This window comes from Ahaetulla prasina, chromosome 14 (genome assembly GCF_028640845.1).
Source record: "Ahaetulla prasina isolate Xishuangbanna chromosome 14, ASM2864084v1, whole genome shotgun sequence".
Classification (NCBI taxonomy): Eukaryota; Metazoa; Chordata; class Lepidosauria; order Squamata; family Colubridae; genus Ahaetulla; species Ahaetulla prasina.
In genome coordinates this window covers 20,922,504-20,939,657 of record NC_080552.1, presented here as the reverse complement: position 1 = coordinate 20,939,657, position 17,154 = coordinate 20,922,504, and the positions used below count along the sequence as shown (strand labels likewise).

Genomic DNA, 17,154 nt, shown 5'->3' with positions numbered 1-17,154 from the left:
GCAGGACTACAACATCACGGATTAATTATTTAGCATGACCTTTGAAATCACTTACGTCGAGATGGTGGCTTGCTAAGATACGGAAGGCTTTCCGGCACCCATAGGAGATCACTTTTAATTCCAAAATCAATAATTGCGCAGCTGTCTAATTGAGAGGCATCACGCTGGATGGGAGGACTAGGCGTCTCCCTGGAGACTCTCTCCTCTTTTGGAGAAAGGATGTGGGGTTGGATGCAGTGGTAGGTTTCAGCCAATTCGGGCAAACCGGTTGTTAAATTGCTGGCTGGCTCTGCCCCTCCTTGCCCCTCCCCTTCCAGGAGTCCCCATGCACCATGGAACTTTTTTTTTTGGCTCCCAGGTAAGTGCAGGGAGGCCTACTAGGCCCCAAATGGGGCATGGGGGAGGATGAGCCATGGGTTTCTTCTTCTGCTCCAAGTTCTTGATCTTTTCCTCTTTTTATGCCGCCTGCTGACTTCTGCAGAACTTCCTGGTGCCCCTTCCAATTTGGTCATCTCAAACATCAGCCCACGGTCTGCTACCCTTCAGTTCCGGCCTGGATATGACGGCAAGACCTCTGTCTCTAAATGGATAGTGGAGGGCCAGGTATGTAAAAACAAAAAAAACAAAAAAAACAAACCCTAATGTGCCAGTTTGTAACCATCCTTAATCATTTTAGCAGCTCGAATTAATCTGTAATTGGCTTCATTTGCAAAGGAAGGAAGCACATTTGCACGTAGATTCTAGGAGGGGGAAAAAGTGTCAAATTTTTTCTCTCGACCCATGGATGTTCTTTTAATTTCACATGTGCGCATGGGATGGCCAAAGCACCCCACCTACACGCCATGCTTTCATTCGGATTAAAAATGATTTGATGCAAACGGTTTCCCTTTTGGGAAGGAGATTCCACAATGGATGTGTTGTTTTGAAAGTGTTTACAATTTCATTTTGTTGTTGTTGATGATTTTTCTTTTAAATTTGCCGTGTTGACTTTGGGATTTGTTTGATGTACGCCACTTTTTGGGATTACGTGAGTTTGGTGGCCATATTCATCTTCCAAAGAAATAGGTTAATGCAGTGGTGAAGTTCAAATTTGTTTACTACCGGTTCTGTGGGCGTGGCTTGGTGGGCATGGTGTAGCTTGGTGGGCGTGGCTTGGTGGGCGTGGCAGGGGAAGGATATTGCAAAATCTCCATTCCCACCCCATTCCTAGGGGAAGGATACTGCAAAATCCCCATTCCCTCCCCACTCCTGGGGGAAGGACAGAGGTGGGTTTCAGCAGGTTCTAACCAATTCTGGAGAACCAGTAGCAGAAATTTTGAGTAGTTCGGAGAAATAAAAATTCTGACTGGCCCCATCCCCATCTATTCTCTGCCTCCCAAATCTCAGCTGATCGGGAGGAAATAGAGATTTTGCAGTATCCTTCCCCTGCCACGCCCACCAAGCCACACCCACCAAGCCACACCCGCAGAACCGGTAGTAAAAACATTTGAAACCCACCACTGGGGAAGGATACTGCAAAATCTCCATTCCAACCCCATTCTGGGGCCAGCCAGAGGTGGCATTTGCCAGTTCTCCGAACTACTCAAAATTTCTGCTACCGGTTCTCCAGAACCTGTCAGAACCTGCTGGATTTCACCCCTGGATGAATGGCACAAACGAACGTTTTGTCGAAGAAGCATTCTGTGATCTTGATTGGACTGCTTTATTTTTTTCTTCACACGACTGTTTCCCTCTCGCAGTAGAGTACGACTTCTCTCTAATAATGCTCGCCGAATACGCATTTCTGCTCTAAACTCAAGAAATTAATGGTTGCCTGTTATGATGTGGGACACAGATACTCACCATTTCTCTGTGCTGGTTGTGGAGGCTGTTCTCAAGAGAGAATGTGGTTGAAACACATCCGATCGAGCTGAAACGGGCTGCAAAGACATATATTTATAACCAACGTATTTGGGATTTTATGAAGCTTACCCAACTGTTCCATGGTTCACATTTTTTATTAGTTTAATAATGTTTGGGGTTGGTGTTTTGGAATTTTAGTATATAATACATTTATTCCAACTGGAATAAATGCCATTGGCTCATGCCTGTTTCTCTTTCATCCCTTGAAGCCTGTCTGGACTCATACTTGTCTATTTATTGCCTTTTCTTCTTTTTTTTTAATGGCACCCCACTAGTATACAATTTTTCTTTTAATTCTCCTCGTATATACCTACCAGCAGTTGGTTAACACTTCACATATCTCTGTGTAACCTGGAAAAGCTTGTGTCAGAAGGAGGTCAACCGATGCCCTGCAGATGTTTTGCATGGCAAGGGCCCTTTTAACCTTAGGTGTGCTGGTAGGATCATAGATAAAATGGCCGGCTCTCCAACGGAGCCTGAGGTTCTTTGCTCCTTCCTGTCTTTCATGTCAGCTTTCATTGTAGAAAAGAGAGTTCGGGGAGGGGGGGAGGGGGCAAGGAAAGGAAAACGGACGCCTCAAGTGTTGGTTCAGCTTGTTGTCGTGTCCCACTCCTCCTCTGATGGCCGGGTCTGGGAAGTCTGTATCAAGCGTGGCCACGAAGCCTCTGCAGCTTTGCCAAAGTCCTGTCAGAGTTCTCAGGGCAGGCAGGAATCCAAGGTGTGACTTCAGCAACCAGATGAGACTTTGCTTGACTCAAGGAATGCCAGAAAGCAGATCCTTTATATAGGCCATGGGATATGGCTCCATGACTCAGCACTTATCCAGGCCTGCCCCTCCCTTCCTTTTGCTGACGTCGCCTCTCCATTCTCCGGAAGCGGGGATCTGCCCACCTTTCGTCCTCCTGCTCAGCTGCCGGCAATTCCAGCTCGTGGCCGGCCTCACGCTCACACGCTGTAGGGAGGTCTGTTTGCTCAGTCTGTCCGGGCATGGTGCCAGAGCTGGGGGCTGGAGGCATGCCAGGCCATTCTTCTTCACTATCAGTCTCTGGCTCGGATAGCAGGAGATGGGAGGGGCCCGGCTGCGGAGAGGAGGGCGGGCGAGGCACAACACTTCTCCTCTTACACCCCTCTTTCTTTCCAAATTTACTTTTCTCTTTTTGCCTCAGTTGAAGTTGATTTTCAGAAGGTTGCAAGGGCGAGGAGTTCGAATTTGATCAGGATGGCTCTCATCATGTGGTTTTTTTCAATCTTGACACCTTAAAGAGGTTTAATTCTAGGCGTTGCCTTCAACTCCTAGAATTAAAAAAAAACACAACTAAAAACCCATGCAAAGCTGGCTGGGGAATTCTGGGAGTTGAGGTGTTTTTCTTTAATGAAAAAAAAAGGACTAGGGGTGACATGATAGGAGTGTTCCAATATTTGAGGGGCTGTCACAGAGAAGAGTGGGGTCAACCTATTCTCCAAAGCACCTGAAAGCCGGACAAAAGAAGCAACGGGTGGAAACTAATCAAGGAGAGAAACAACCTAGAACTAAGGAGAAATTTCCTGACAGCAAGAACAATTAACCAGTGGAACGACTCGCCTCCAGAAGTTGTGCGTGCTCCAGCACTGGAGTCCTTCAAGAAGAGCTTGGACAACCATTTGTATGAAAGGATTTCCTGCTTGAGCAGGGGGTTTATTTATTTTATTCATTCATTTATTTATGTATTTTTCAACTTTTATACCGCCCTTCTCCCGAAGGACTCAGGGCGGTTTACAGCCAAGTAAAAACAATAATACAAAAGTTAAGAACAATTTTAAAAAACTAATTTTAAATTGGCTGAAATATAAAAATTTACTAAAACCCATTAAAAAACTAATTAAAACTATTAAGAACTATTAGGCTAGTCCCGCTTGAAGAAATAAAGAGTCTTCAGTTCACGCCGGAAGGCTCGGAGGTCAGAGAGTTGGCGCAACGTTGGAGGTAGTTCGTTCCAGAGGGCTGGGGCCCCCACAGAGAAGGCCCTCCCCCTGGGGGTCGCCAGCCGACATTGTCTGGCCGACAGCACCCTGAGGAGACCCTCTCTATGGGAGCGCACTGGTCGATGGGAGGCTACCGGTGGCAGCAGGCGGTCCCGTAAGTATCCCGGTCCTGAGCCATGGAGCGCTTTAAAGACGGTCACTAGCACCTTAAATTGCACCCGGAAGACAACCGGAAGCCAGTGCAGCCCGCGCAGGATAGGTGTTATATGGGAGCCTCGAGCCGCTCCCACTATCACCCTCACGGCCGCATTCTGGACCAGGTGAAGCCTCCGGGTACCCTTCAAGGGGAGCCCCATGTAGAGAGCGTTGCAGTAATCCAGATGGGAAGTAATGAGGGCATGAGTGACCGTGCACAAGGCGTCCCGGTCCAGGAAGGGACGCAACTGGCGTATCAGGCGAACCTGATAAAAAGCCCCTCTGGCAACAGCCGCCATATGGTCTTCTAACAACAGCCGTGGACTACAAGCCCTCCAAGGTCTCTTCCAATTCCATTATTCCATTAGTCTGTTAAGTCCACTCCTCCTCAAGGAGTCAAAGTGGAGAAATATCAGCTCTAATACCAGAAGGTAGAAATCATCACCTTCAAAGTCTCTTGTGCTGCAATTAATTAGGTCTTCAAGTGCTGGAGAAGGGCAGCATATTGCACCATGTTTGATCTTGGAAACGGGTCCTCCCTCCAAGCTTGAGGAAGATTTATACCGTCTCCAGAGAAATCAGAGGATAAGCTCGCATAGGAGGAGAAGATCCTATTTTCCAAGAAATCTGTGCCTTTAATAATCAGCACAAAAGAGCAAAAGTGAGAGTGTCTCCAGGCACAGCGGCTCTTTGGAGGTCTTCAGGAGAAAGTGAGCACCATGAAAACTGCACAGGGGGGTTGTGGGGGGGGGGACCCCCTCATTCAAAATCCAAGGAATTTATCTCCTTCTGGGTGGAGAAATCCGAGTTTAGCTTCTGTTATGGGAGTTTCTAGGCTAAACAGATTGTCAGGGGGATTAAATTACGGGACCTGAAAAGCAGAACCGGATGCCTTGCCTTCCACAATGGTCTTTCAATCATTCACGTGCCTGATTAGGTGGTTAACGCTGGAGCCGGATAGCTTTGAAAATTCTCAGGTCTTCGAGAAATCCGCTTCGCCCCTCCAGCTCAGAAATATCCTAACTCATAGAATTAACTCATAGAATCATCTATTGCAATGTCCTTCCTGTTGAAGACTACTTCAGCTTCAATCACAACAATACAAGAGCAAACAATAGATTTAAACTTAATGTTTAAAAAGAGTCCTTGAGTGGCTCAGACTGCTAAGGCAGTCTATTATTAACAGCAGCTGCTTGCAATTACTGCAGGTTCAAGCCCCACCAGGCCCAAGGTTGACTCAGCCTTCCATCCTTTATAAAGTAGGTAAAATGAGGACCCAGATTGTTGGGGGCAATAAGTTGACTTTATAGATAATATACAAATGGATGAAGACTATTGCTTGACATAGTGTAAGCCGCCCTGAGTCTTCGGAGAAGGGCGGGATATAAATGCAAATTTAAAAAAAATGTTAACTGCTTCAATCTTGATTGCAGAAAATATGACTCCGGTAACAGAGTTGTTAATGCTTGGAACACACTACCTGGCTCTGTGGTCTCTTCTCAAAATCCCCAAAGCTTTAACCAAAAACTGTCTACTATTGACCTCACCCCATTCCTAAGAGGTCTGTAAGGGGCGTGCATAAGAGCACAAATGTGCCTACCGTTCCTGTCCTATTGTTTCCTTTCATTATATCCAATTAATATAGTTATTACATATTTACGCTCATATATATGCGTAAATATTATATAGATATTTTCATGCTTATTCTTATATATACTGTTGTGACAAAAATAAATAAATAAAAATAAAAAATCCTCCTTGATTTCTCTCTGCAGACAAAAACCACCCCTCCTGTTTTATTCTGTTAGTCCAGTCGCAGTCCTTCCTTCCCATCTTCAGATCCCTGTAAATAGCATCTATGGGTACTTCTTAGGTTTGATATGAAGTCTTGCAACTGTCTTCTGCTGGCTCTTTTGCCATTGTTACATGCAGATCCTTCATATGAAGAACGGTTGCAGGAACTGGGCATGGCTACTCTAGTGAAGAGAAGGACCAGGGGAGACAGGATAGCATCTTCCAATATTTGAGGGGCTGCCACAAAGAGGAGGAGGTCGAGCTGTTTTCCAAAGCACCAGGCAAGGAATAATGGATGGAAACTGGTCAAGGAGAAATTCCACCTGGAAATAAGGAGACATTTTCTGACAGTGAGAACGATCAATCGATGGAACAGAAGTCGCCTTCAGAAGTTGTGGGAGCTTCATCACTGGAAGCTTTCAAGAAGAGTCTGGACTGCCATTTGTCAGAGAAGATAGGGTCTCCTCTGGGGTTGGACTAGATGACTTACAAGGTCCCTTCCAACTCTGTTAATCTGTAATCTAATAACCAAATTTCCCTTTCCCTTCTTTTTCTTCTCTCTTGCCTCTCTCTAATTTGCTCCCTTCCCCTTCCCCTTCCCCTTCCTTCCTCCCTTCCTCTCTCCCTTCTTCTATCCACCCTCCCTTCCTTTCTCACATACTCCATCCTTATCACTAAGCACCCTACTCTGGCTCCTCATGCGTAGTTTGGACAACGGTTGAGGAGCTTGTTTCTAACCAGACCTGCAGATCCTACCTCAGTCAATTCTTACTAGATTCCCAACATAAATAAGAGTTGACCATGCATTTTTTTTTAAAAAAAGAGCAACTCCATAGCATGTGCAATTAAGTTGTTTGTGGGTCAAAACCAAAGGTTTGGAACATCTCACTTTGTGAGGAAGGAGCCAGGTAGACAGGTTGGGTTGAGGAAGGTCTTCAAAACCTTTCTTCCATCTATTGCTTAAAGTGGGAAGGACTTCCATTCAGCCGTCTACCCCAAAACCAAGCAAAAATGGAAAAAGTTCTTCATTTTTCAGACTCAACACACCTCCACATGTGCTCTAAGCCAGCTGTCACCAACAGATGTCCTTGGACCACTAGTGGTCCACAAGAAAATTTTGATGGTCCACAGAAAAATTATTTGCATTTTTTATATTGCATTAAATCAGGGGTCCTCAAAGTACAGTCCATGGGCCGGATGCATGCAATGAATGGTTGTGTTGCTGGAGAAAGTCTCCCCCTTTGGGGTCTTTTTGTGTGGGTCAGAGGGGGGCAGAAATTCCAACTTGGGGTCTGCTTTGGCCTCCTGGTGCTGGGGCTTTAGGCAAAGGCTGGAGGGAAGTGCTGCTGGTGGCAAAGAGCCAGAGGGCCTCGTTCCAGTGGGACAGCATCATGGCCTGGAACTGGCTGACCATCTCAGCCTGCTGAGCCTCCAGGCGCTGGTACGTGGCCTTGCACAGTCGCAGGTCTTCCCTCTGCTTGGAAAGCCTATGCTCCTAGTCCTCAGTGAGGTGCTTCTGCTGAGCCTCCTTCTCGGTCAGATCCAATTTGAACTGAGCAGCTGTTTTGCCAACTTTTTCTCATGGTGGCTGCTTAGCTTCAACAACTGCTTCCTGTTGGGGCTCTAAGGAGCCTGGGTGGGGTGGCGTGGAGTGGTTGGCAGGGGAGGAGTGAGTAGAGGCTGGCAAGGCACCCCTCGATGTGAGTGACATTTAGTTGGCCACACCCACCCAGTCACATGTCCACCTGGCTACCCAGCCAGTCATTAAGCAGATCATATTAGTGGGCCACAGGATTTAAAATTATGAATTTAGTGTTCCCTGAGGTCTGAAAGGTTGGGGACCCCTGCTCTAAGCGAGGTCTTCTCCCTCAAAGCTTGACCCACACACTGTCCCTTTTCCATGTGTGATTCCAGATGTGAAAGACCCCAGAGAAGAACGCGAGAAATCTGCCATAAAACTCCTGAGCACTCCGAGGCTGAGAATCAATTTGATGTCGGGGCTCATTTTAAATAATTGTACTCGCTTTGTTGAGCAGCTCAACATTCAACCCTCCGGGAGCAAAGCTCTGCCTCTCCTTTGATTGAATTCTCCTCCTTTTTCCAGCGGCAACTCCTCTACGCAGTTCAAAAAAGGCCTTTCAGGTGACTGTGACTCCACAAATGCCATCTTTGGCATTTGCCCCGAGCTTTCATTTCTTTGCGTTAGGGGAGCAGTGCTGGAATGGTCAATAGCACTTAGACCTATACACCGCTTCACCGTGCTTTTACAGCCCTCTCTAAGTGGTTTACAGAGTTAGCATATTGCCCACAACAATCTGGGTCCTCCTTTTACCCACCTCGGAAGGATGGAAGGCTGAGTCAATCTTGAGCTGGTCAGGGTCGAACTCGTGGCAGTTGGCAGAATTAGCCTGCAATACTGCATTCTAACCACTGAGCCATCACAGCTCCTTCCTTCCTTCCTTCCTTCCTTCCTTCCTTCCTTCCTTCCTTCCTTCCTTCCTTCCTTCCTTCTTTCCTCCCTCCCTCCCTCCCTCCCTCCCTCCTTTCTCAATAGCACTTAGACTTATATACTGCTTCACAGTGCTTTACAGCCTCCTCTAAGCGGTTTACAGAGTGAGCCTATCACCCCCAACAATCTGGGTCCTCATTTGACAGATCTTGGAAGGATGGAAGGCTGAGTCAACCTTGAGCTGGTTAAGATTGAACTCCAGGCAGTAGGCAGAGTCAACCTGCAATACTCCATTCTAACCCCTGCACCACCAAGGCTCTGTTAGCAAGAACACTCACTTATTGCCATTGTGGCTTGCCTAATAACAGAACACTTCACTTGCTAGGTGGCTCAGTGGCTATGACGCGGAGCTTGTCGATCGGAAAGGTCGGCAGTTTGGCGGTTCGAATCCCTAGTACAGGTCAGACTAGATGGCCTTCAAGGTCCCTTCCAACCCTGTTATCGTTACCTGGTAAACTGTGTAACGATCCCATTGCCTGCAGAAGCGTTTCTTTGGTATCTGCCACAAACATCTGCATAGGATGTTCCTGCATGTTAATGATTAATCACTCTTATGGAGAACAGATTGGGGTGGAAATTGACCCTGTTGTGTTGTTGTTGTTTTTTAATGAACATTTCAACTCCTAAAATGCATCCCTGGAGTATCTAAACAGAGGAATTGGGTATGTCCAGTTTAATGAAAAGAAGGACCAGGGATGCATGAGAGCAGTCTTCCAATACTTGAGGGGATGTCACAGAGAATGGAATAGAATAACAGAGTTGGAAGGGACCTTGGAGGTCTTCTAATCCAACCCCCTGCTTAGGCAGGAAACCCTACACCTCTTTAGACAAATGGTTATCCAATCTCTTCTTAAAAACTTCCAGTGTTGGAGCATTCACAACTTCTAGAGGCAAGTCGTTCCACTGATTAATTGTTCTAACTGTCAGGAAATTTCTCCTTAGTTCTAAGTTGCTTCTCTCCTTGATTATTTATTTTTATTTTTTTATTTTTATTTGCATTTATATCCCGCCCTTCTCCAAAGACTCAGGGCGGCTTACACTATGTCAAGCAATAGTCTTCATCCATTTGTATATTATATACAAAGTCAACTTATTGCCCGCCCAACAATCTGGGTCCTCATTTTACCTACCTTATAAAGGATGGAAGGCTGAGTCAACCTTGGGCCTGGTGGGGCTTGAACCTGCAGTAATTGCAAGCAGCTGCTGTTAATAACAGACTGTCTTACCAGTCTGAGCCACCAGAGGCCAACCCATTGCTTCTTGTCCTGCCTTCAGGCCCTTTGGAGAATAGCTTGACTCCCTCTTCTTTGGGGCAGCCCCTGAGTTATTGAAACACTGCTATCATGTCTCCCCTACTCCTTCTTTTCATTAAAATAGACATAAAGAAGAGGGGAGGGAGATCAATCTATTCTCTAAAGCACCAGAAGGCAAGACAAGAAACAACGGATGGAAACTAAGCAAGGAGAGAAACAACCTGGAATGATGGAGAAACTTCCTGACATTTAGAACAACTAACCAGTAGAACAGCTTGCCTCCAGAACCTGTGGTTGCTCCAACACTGGAAGTTTCTAAGATGAGATGGGACAACCATTTGTCTGAAATGGTACCGTTTTTCCTGCCTGAGTAGTGGGTTGGACTAGAAGACCTCCAAGGTCCCTTCCAACTCTGCTCTTTTGTTAATTTTTGAGAGTTGTAACCCAGGCTCTGTCTTCAGCCGCTGCCTCTGGATTGAACCACTTATTTATTTATTTATTTATTTATTTATTTATTTATTTATTTATTTATTTAATCAAATTTGTATACCGCTCTATCTCCCGAGGGACTCAGGGCGGTTCACAGGCCAATAAAACATATAAATACAAATTAAGATCACAATTAAAAAACTTATTCTAAAGCCAAATTAATTAAAAATGATATAAATACTAAAACCAATTAAAATCAATATAAATTTAAAACCTAGTCCAGTCCTGCGCAAATGAATAAATATGTTTTAAGCTCGCGGCGGAAGGTTCGGAGGTCCGGAAGTTGACGAAGTCCTGGGGGAAGTTCGTTCCAGAGGGTGGGAGCCCCCACAGAAAAGGCCCTTCCCCTGGGTGTTGCCAGACGACACTGCCTAGCTGACGGCACCCTGAAGAGTCCCTCTCTGTGAGAGCGCACGGGTCGGTGGGAGGTATTTGGTAGCAGCAGGCGGTCCCGTAAGTAACCCGGCCCTATGCCATGGAGCACTTTAAAGATGGTTACCAAAACCTTGAAGCGCACCCGGAAGGCCACAGGTAGCCAGTGCAGTCTGCGCAGGATAGGTGTCACGCGGGAGCCACGGGGGGCTCCCTCTATCACCCGCGCAGCTGCATTCTGGACCAACTGCAGCCTCCGGATGCCCTTCAAGGGGAGCCCCATGTAGAGAGCATTGCAGTAATCCAGGCGAGACGTCACGAGGGCGTGAGTGACCGTGCATAGGGCATCCCGGTCTAGAAAGGGGCGCAACTGGCGCACCAGGCGAACCTGGTAAAAGGCTCTCCTGGAGACGGCCGTCAAATGATCTTCAAAAGACAGCCGTTCATCCAGGAGGACGCCCAAGTTGCGCACCCTCTCCATCGGGGCCAGTGACTCGCCTCCGACAGTCAGCCGTGGACTCAGCTGACTGTACCGGGATGCCGATACTTCAATTCTCTTGCCTCTTGTTTCACATCTCTCATTGTACTTCGCGAGGTTTCATTTTTAGAGCTGCTGTTTTTGTTTTTGGAAACTTCTTTGTCGTTCTGAATGGATATGCCTGCAATATCCTTGGAAATCGTTTGTGGGTCAGAGATTGAAAGCTTTTATTATGCTTCATTAGACAGGGATCAAAATTGGCATCTGGGTGGGTGTTTGCTTTAAACACAAAAAAAGACAAACAAGGGGACTTAAAAGAGTTTTTGTCCTAACAGTTCTAACAGCTTTGGGCAGGACCGTCTGTTTAACTACTAAAAAAAAATAAAATAGAATTTTTGAAACACAGTATGAAAACGTATTTAATATCCCGTAATGTAAAGGATAAATGAAAATGCTTCTGCCATGATCCACTGCTAATCTTCAATATATAACTCTCCCCGGGATTGTGCTCATTTTATGTTTTGTAGTCTGATACAGATTTATGGGGACAATATGTGCAGGCTTCTAAAGCTTAGAAAACGGGCTCGGTTGGTATCCCAAACTTCCCCTTTCAATTTCAAGTATAATTAAAAATAAGCATTGGTTAAAAAAAAAAATCAACTCTCCCAAAAGCTAGCAGTCTAGTGAAAATTTTATAGGAGAACATCAAAAAAGGGATTTGGGAGTGAAATCCATGTATCAGAAAAGATGGTTGATCACTGATGAGACATACCCACATATAAAATTTAGTTCCTTCCCCCTAAAACCCTCTGTCGTGTCCCACTCCTCCTCTGACGGCCGGGTCTGGGAAGTCTGTATCAAGCGTGGCCATGAAGCCTCTGCAGCTTTGCCAAATTTCTGTCAGAGTTCTCAGGGCAGGCAGGAATCCAAGGTGTGACTTCAGCAACCAGATGAGACATTGCCTGACTCAAGGAATGCCAGAAAGCAGATCCTTTATATAGGCTGTGGGGTGTGGCTCCATGACTCAGCACTTATCCAGGCCTGCCCCTCCCTTCCTTTTGCCCCTCCCTCTCCATTCTCCGGAAGCATGGATCTGTCCACCCTCCAGCTGCTGGCAATTCTAGCTCGTGGCTGGCTTCTTGCTCACACGCTGCTGGGGGGGGAGGTTTACTTGCTCAGTCTGTCCGGGCGTGGTGCCAGGGCTGGGGGTTGGAGGCACGCCAGGCCATTCTTCACTATCAGTCTCTGGCTCAGATAACAGGAGATGGGAGGGGCCTGGCTGCGGAGAGGGGGGCGGGCGAGGCACGACACCCTCTGAACTTGTTATCAGTATAATACTAGATCCACGTTTCCGTGTCTGTAGGAGGAGTGGCAGAAACTGGAGGAAGAGTGAAGAGGCATCAGCCTAGAATCCCTAGATCAGTGATGACTAACCTTTTCCAAATCTGAGTGGCCGAAGCGTGTGCGTGGGAAAATGTGCACGCGTGCCTGAACCCCCAATCTGCAGTATGTGTGTGGCCCCTATGCATGCACCCCCTGTGCATGCATGCATACCCCCCATGCATGCACTGCAGAGACCTGGCCGGCAGGAGGTGCGCACAAATGTGCGGCAGAGCTGAACTGGGGTGACGGCTCACGTGCCCACAGAGAGGTTGTTGGGTGCCACAGGTTTGCCATCACGGCCCTAGATCAGCGGTTCTCAACCTGTGGGTCGCGACCCCGTTGGGGGTCGAATGACGATTTGCCAGGGGTCGCCTAAGACCATCGGAAATATGGGAAGTATACTTGCGAGTTGAAGAATCGCGCTCCAATGGTTGACTCCACAAGCCAGCTGCAGGCTCTTCAAATCGCTAGCCGAATTCGGCTTCAGGCACGATGAATTAAAAAAGAGAGAAATCTTTGCTCTGATGTCTCCCTCTCAAGCCAGCTGCAATCACTCCCAATCGCTAGCCTAATCTGGCTTCAGGCGCCATAAACTTAATAGGGGAGGAGTCTCCGCTTTAATGCCTCCGTCCTCAAGGCAATCGCAAGCAGTTCAGATCGCTAGCCAATCTACGGCTTCAGGCACGATAAATTCAAAACGAAAATAATTTTATGGTTGGGGTCGCCACATCGTGGGGAATTGTATTAAAGGGGTCGCAGCACTATAAAGGTTTAGAACCACTGCCCTAGATTGTCACAAACAGAATAAATCCAAACACACACACACACACACAGAGAGAGAGAGTTTTAATTGCCATTTATCTAACTCAAAGCAGGTGCTGTCCTTTAGAAGGTGCTGAATCTTTAGAGAAGATTCCTGTCCATAGGCTTTTTAGCAATAAATCAGTCTGATTGTGGACTCAGTCTTTCGCCCCTGACATTTTTCTCAGTCAAAAATGTACAAAAAAGGGAGAAAATGGATAGATGTTCTGGGAACACACTCTTTAACCTCAAGTCGGGGTTGAACGCACAAAATTATATTATTATAAAACGCAGCTTCTGGCCTTCTCCAAAGCTCTTGTGTTTTCAGATTGTGTGGTTCAAGTCCCCAAAATTCTCAGCAATAACTGTATGACTGGTAGAATATCTGCAGCTGAAGGTTGAACTCTGGGGTCCTTAGTGCTCTCTGAGCTTGGTTGTTTGCCTGCAGATGTTTCCTCACCAAACAAGGAAAACATCATCCTAGTTTGTTACCTGACTAGGATGTTACCCATCATCCCAGTTTGTTACCATCCTGAGGATGTTACCTATTTGGTAATGAAATGTCTGCAAGCAAACAACCAAGCTCAGAGAGCACCAAAGACCCTACAGTAATTGCATTGGCTAGGGAAAACTGATTAGTGGCTCAGTGGCTAACACACTGAGCTTGTCGATTGAAAGGTCGGCAGTTCAGCAGTTCGAATCCCTAGTGCCGCGTAATGGGGTGAGCTCCCATGACTTGTCCCAGCTTCTGCCAACCTAGCAGTTTCAAAAGCAAGTAAAAATGCAAGTAGAAAAAATAGGGACCACCTTTGGTGGGAAGGTAATAGCAGTCCGTGCGCCTTTGGTGTTGAGTCATGCCGGCCATGTGACCACAGAGACGTCTTCGGACAGTGCTGGCTCTTTGGCTTTGAAACAGAGATGAGCACCGCCCCCTAGAGTCAGGAACAACTAGCATGTATGCGCGAGGGGAACCTTTACCTTAGGGAAAATGGAGAGCAGAAATTCATTTGTCTGAATTTCAGCAGAAGGCTGAAGGGGAGAATAGGTTCAAATAAGGTGCCAGATCCTTAATCCTGGGGCCGAGATCTCCTGCTGCAATTCCTCTGAACATCTCAGTTAAACAGAGCAGTGGAAATCCGCAAGAAAGCAAGAAAGCAAAGCAAAGGAATCCCTGCACCAGCAGGCTTGTTCATGCGGACCTTGATATCCTTCCTTAAGTAGGAAACATAAAGCCAGAATTATTCTTCAAGCCGATTCCCGCTGGCAGCTGGATGATTCTCGTTAACCAGGGTGCCTGTTGCTCGGTTTCCTCTCATGGAAACCCAGTCTCTTTCCAATCATCATTAAGGCTGCCATTGCAGAATGAATCTTCTCTTCTGCAGCATCCTTTGGCTTGGCTGCGGATGCCTGCTTCTGTCCTCCTCTCCCCCCACCCCCACCCCACCCTCCCTCCTCCTAACTCGAAACAGAAGGCGCAAGAATGCTTTCTGACTGCGCTAAAGCATCCCTTTTCATCGGCAGTAAATGAACTCCATCATTTGAGGGGGATGACAGATGGCACTTGAGAAGATAACTTGGAGAAAGACCAGATTCAAGGTTCTCTAGGAAGCGACTAAAGGGCAGGCTTTACCGAGTTCGGCTAGCGCATAAATTGAAACCTGCAGGACTTCGCTCTCATCTCCCTGTCAGGTCATCGAGATGGTTGGGAATTTGGCCAGCTCGGCATCATGACTCAGAAGAAAAGTCTACTGAGCATTAAGGGTGTTACTCCATTGTCGATGTGGATAGAATTGCAGCTGTAATGAATTAACAGGTTTTCTGGGCAGGTGGCCAAACTATGAACCTCAAAATCATCTACAGGATCCTTTTCTAGTTTGTTGATATATAATGAGTCGCGGAACATTCTTCCCCCGCCTCAAAGTCAGGTTAGCTCCATCCCTGTTAATGTTCCTGAAGCCTCTCAAGAGAGCTGGTTATGTGATCGGGCATAACTGGGACTTCCAGGGAATCTACAAGATCTTCAGGTGGCTCCACTGAGGAAGTCTTCACTCTTTCCCTGCCTGTGGCTGATGTATTTACTTTGTTGATATATTTTAATTTTCAATATTGGGGGTTTTTAATATTCATACAATGTTCATATTTACATCATTGTTGTTCTTATTTGATTGTTGTCCGGTGCCCAGAATCACTTCTTGTAAGACAGGGAGGTTATATCGATGATAGATAGATAGATAGATAGATAGATAGATAGATAGATAGATAGATAGATAGATAGATAGATAGATAGATGAAAGATGATGGATGGAAGGTAGATAGGTTGATGATAGATTGATGGATGGATGGATGGATGGATGGATAGATAGGTAATAATAATAATATCAGAGTTGGAAGGGACCTTGGAGGTCTTCTAGTCCAACCCCCTGCACAGGCAGGAAACCCTACACCATTTCAGACAAATGGCTATCCAACATTTTTTTAAAAATGTCCAGTGTTGGAGCATTTACAACTTCTGCAGGCAAGTTGTTCCACCGATTAATTGTTCTAACTGTCAGGAAATTTCTCCTTAGTTCTAGGTTGCTTCTCTCCCTGATTAGTTTCCACCCATTGCTTCTTGTTCTACCCTCAAGTGCATTGGAGAATAGTTTGGCTCCCTCTTCTTTGTGGCAACCGTTCTTCATAGGTAGGTAGATATAGATGAAAGATGGATGGATGGATGGATGGATGGATGGATGGATGGATGGATAAGTAGGTAGGTAGATGATGGATGATGGATGGAAGGTAGATAGGTTGATGATAAATGGATGGATAGATGGATAGATAGATAGATAGATAGATAGATAGATAGATAGATAGATAGATAGATGGATGGATGGATGGATGGATGGATGGATGGATGGATGGATGGATGGATGGATGGATGGATGGATGGATGGATGGATGGAGACAGATAGACATGCAATGGGTGAGTGGCAGTATTATTGCTAGTAGATTATGGAGAAAGGTAGTCTCATTTCAAAATCTAGACCCATTCCCAAAGGTGCATCAGCAATCAAAAATACTACTCAAGGCCACTGGTCAAAACCCAGCTGCTGTTTCCTAGGGAAGCTGTCAAAGTCCATGTGATTCATCACAAAAAGAATGCAGTTTATCAAACAAATCAATTTACAAATAGAAGAAATGCAGTATTGCAATAGACGAAGGGAATTCTGAAATATCTGAATGGGGTAAAAAAAAAAAAGCTGTTCTAGAATCTGGACCAGAAAAAGAAAAGGGAGGGAGTAACGTGTAGCCCATTCCACTGCCGAATTCTCAATGCAGATCCCATAAAATAAATAGGGCTGACCTAAACCTATAAAGATGGATTTCTGTTAAACTTTCTAGTGTTTCCAGGAAGGGCTGGGTCCAAAAAACAAAAAAATGCTTCCGAATAATCTTACTTTGAGGGGGACAAGATGTCTTTCTATTTTTTTTTCATTCTTTTTTCCTTTCCTTTCTTTGTTCTTTTTTCTTTTAATTTTTCGAACGCTCATAAATTTTTCCTATTATCTTTCTTTTTTCCCCTATCTGATTTCCCCGTGCATGAAAACTACTAGGTTCTCCAAATCTTTGGTTATTTTATTTTTTTTAAATATCAGCGTCTTCAGTCTATTTTATTCCACTTTACGTGGAAGGAGAATGAAGTTATATTTGCCTTATCTCATGCAGGTCAAGATGTTTTTGACCTTGCAGGGCCATCATCCTGATTTACAGAGGAACCCACATGATATGCTTCTTAAAAGGTCTATTAAAACGGTATTAGAATTAATTTTTCATTTTCCTCCAACTGCACATAGGAACGCAGTATAATAATGAAAAGCTGGATGTAGAAAGGCAAGTATCGTTTGATGCATCTAGGCCCGTGATGCATAACAAAACTTGAAGTAATACTTCTCAAAATTCTTTTTCCAAATCATTTCCACAATTTACAGTACAATTTGGGCATCAAAGGCATTGAAATATGACCAGCCTGGTAGCTG

The 17,154-nt window shown here is 45.7% G+C and overlaps 1 protein-coding gene across 4 annotated transcripts in view; it reads left to right on the top strand.

Annotated features, from left to right (window-relative positions):
• Window positions 1-17,154, top strand: part of SDK1 (sidekick cell adhesion molecule 1) — a 503,056-nt gene that overhangs the window by 357,980 nt on the left and 127,922 nt on the right. For all 4 annotated transcript variants that reach the window (XM_058157083.1, XM_058157082.1, XM_058157085.1 and 1 more), the window contains one exon: window positions 482-603. In XM_058157083.1, coding sequence (XP_058013066.1) covers window positions 482-603 — 122 coding nt within the window. The remainder of the gene's footprint in view (window positions 1-481; window positions 604-17,154) is intronic.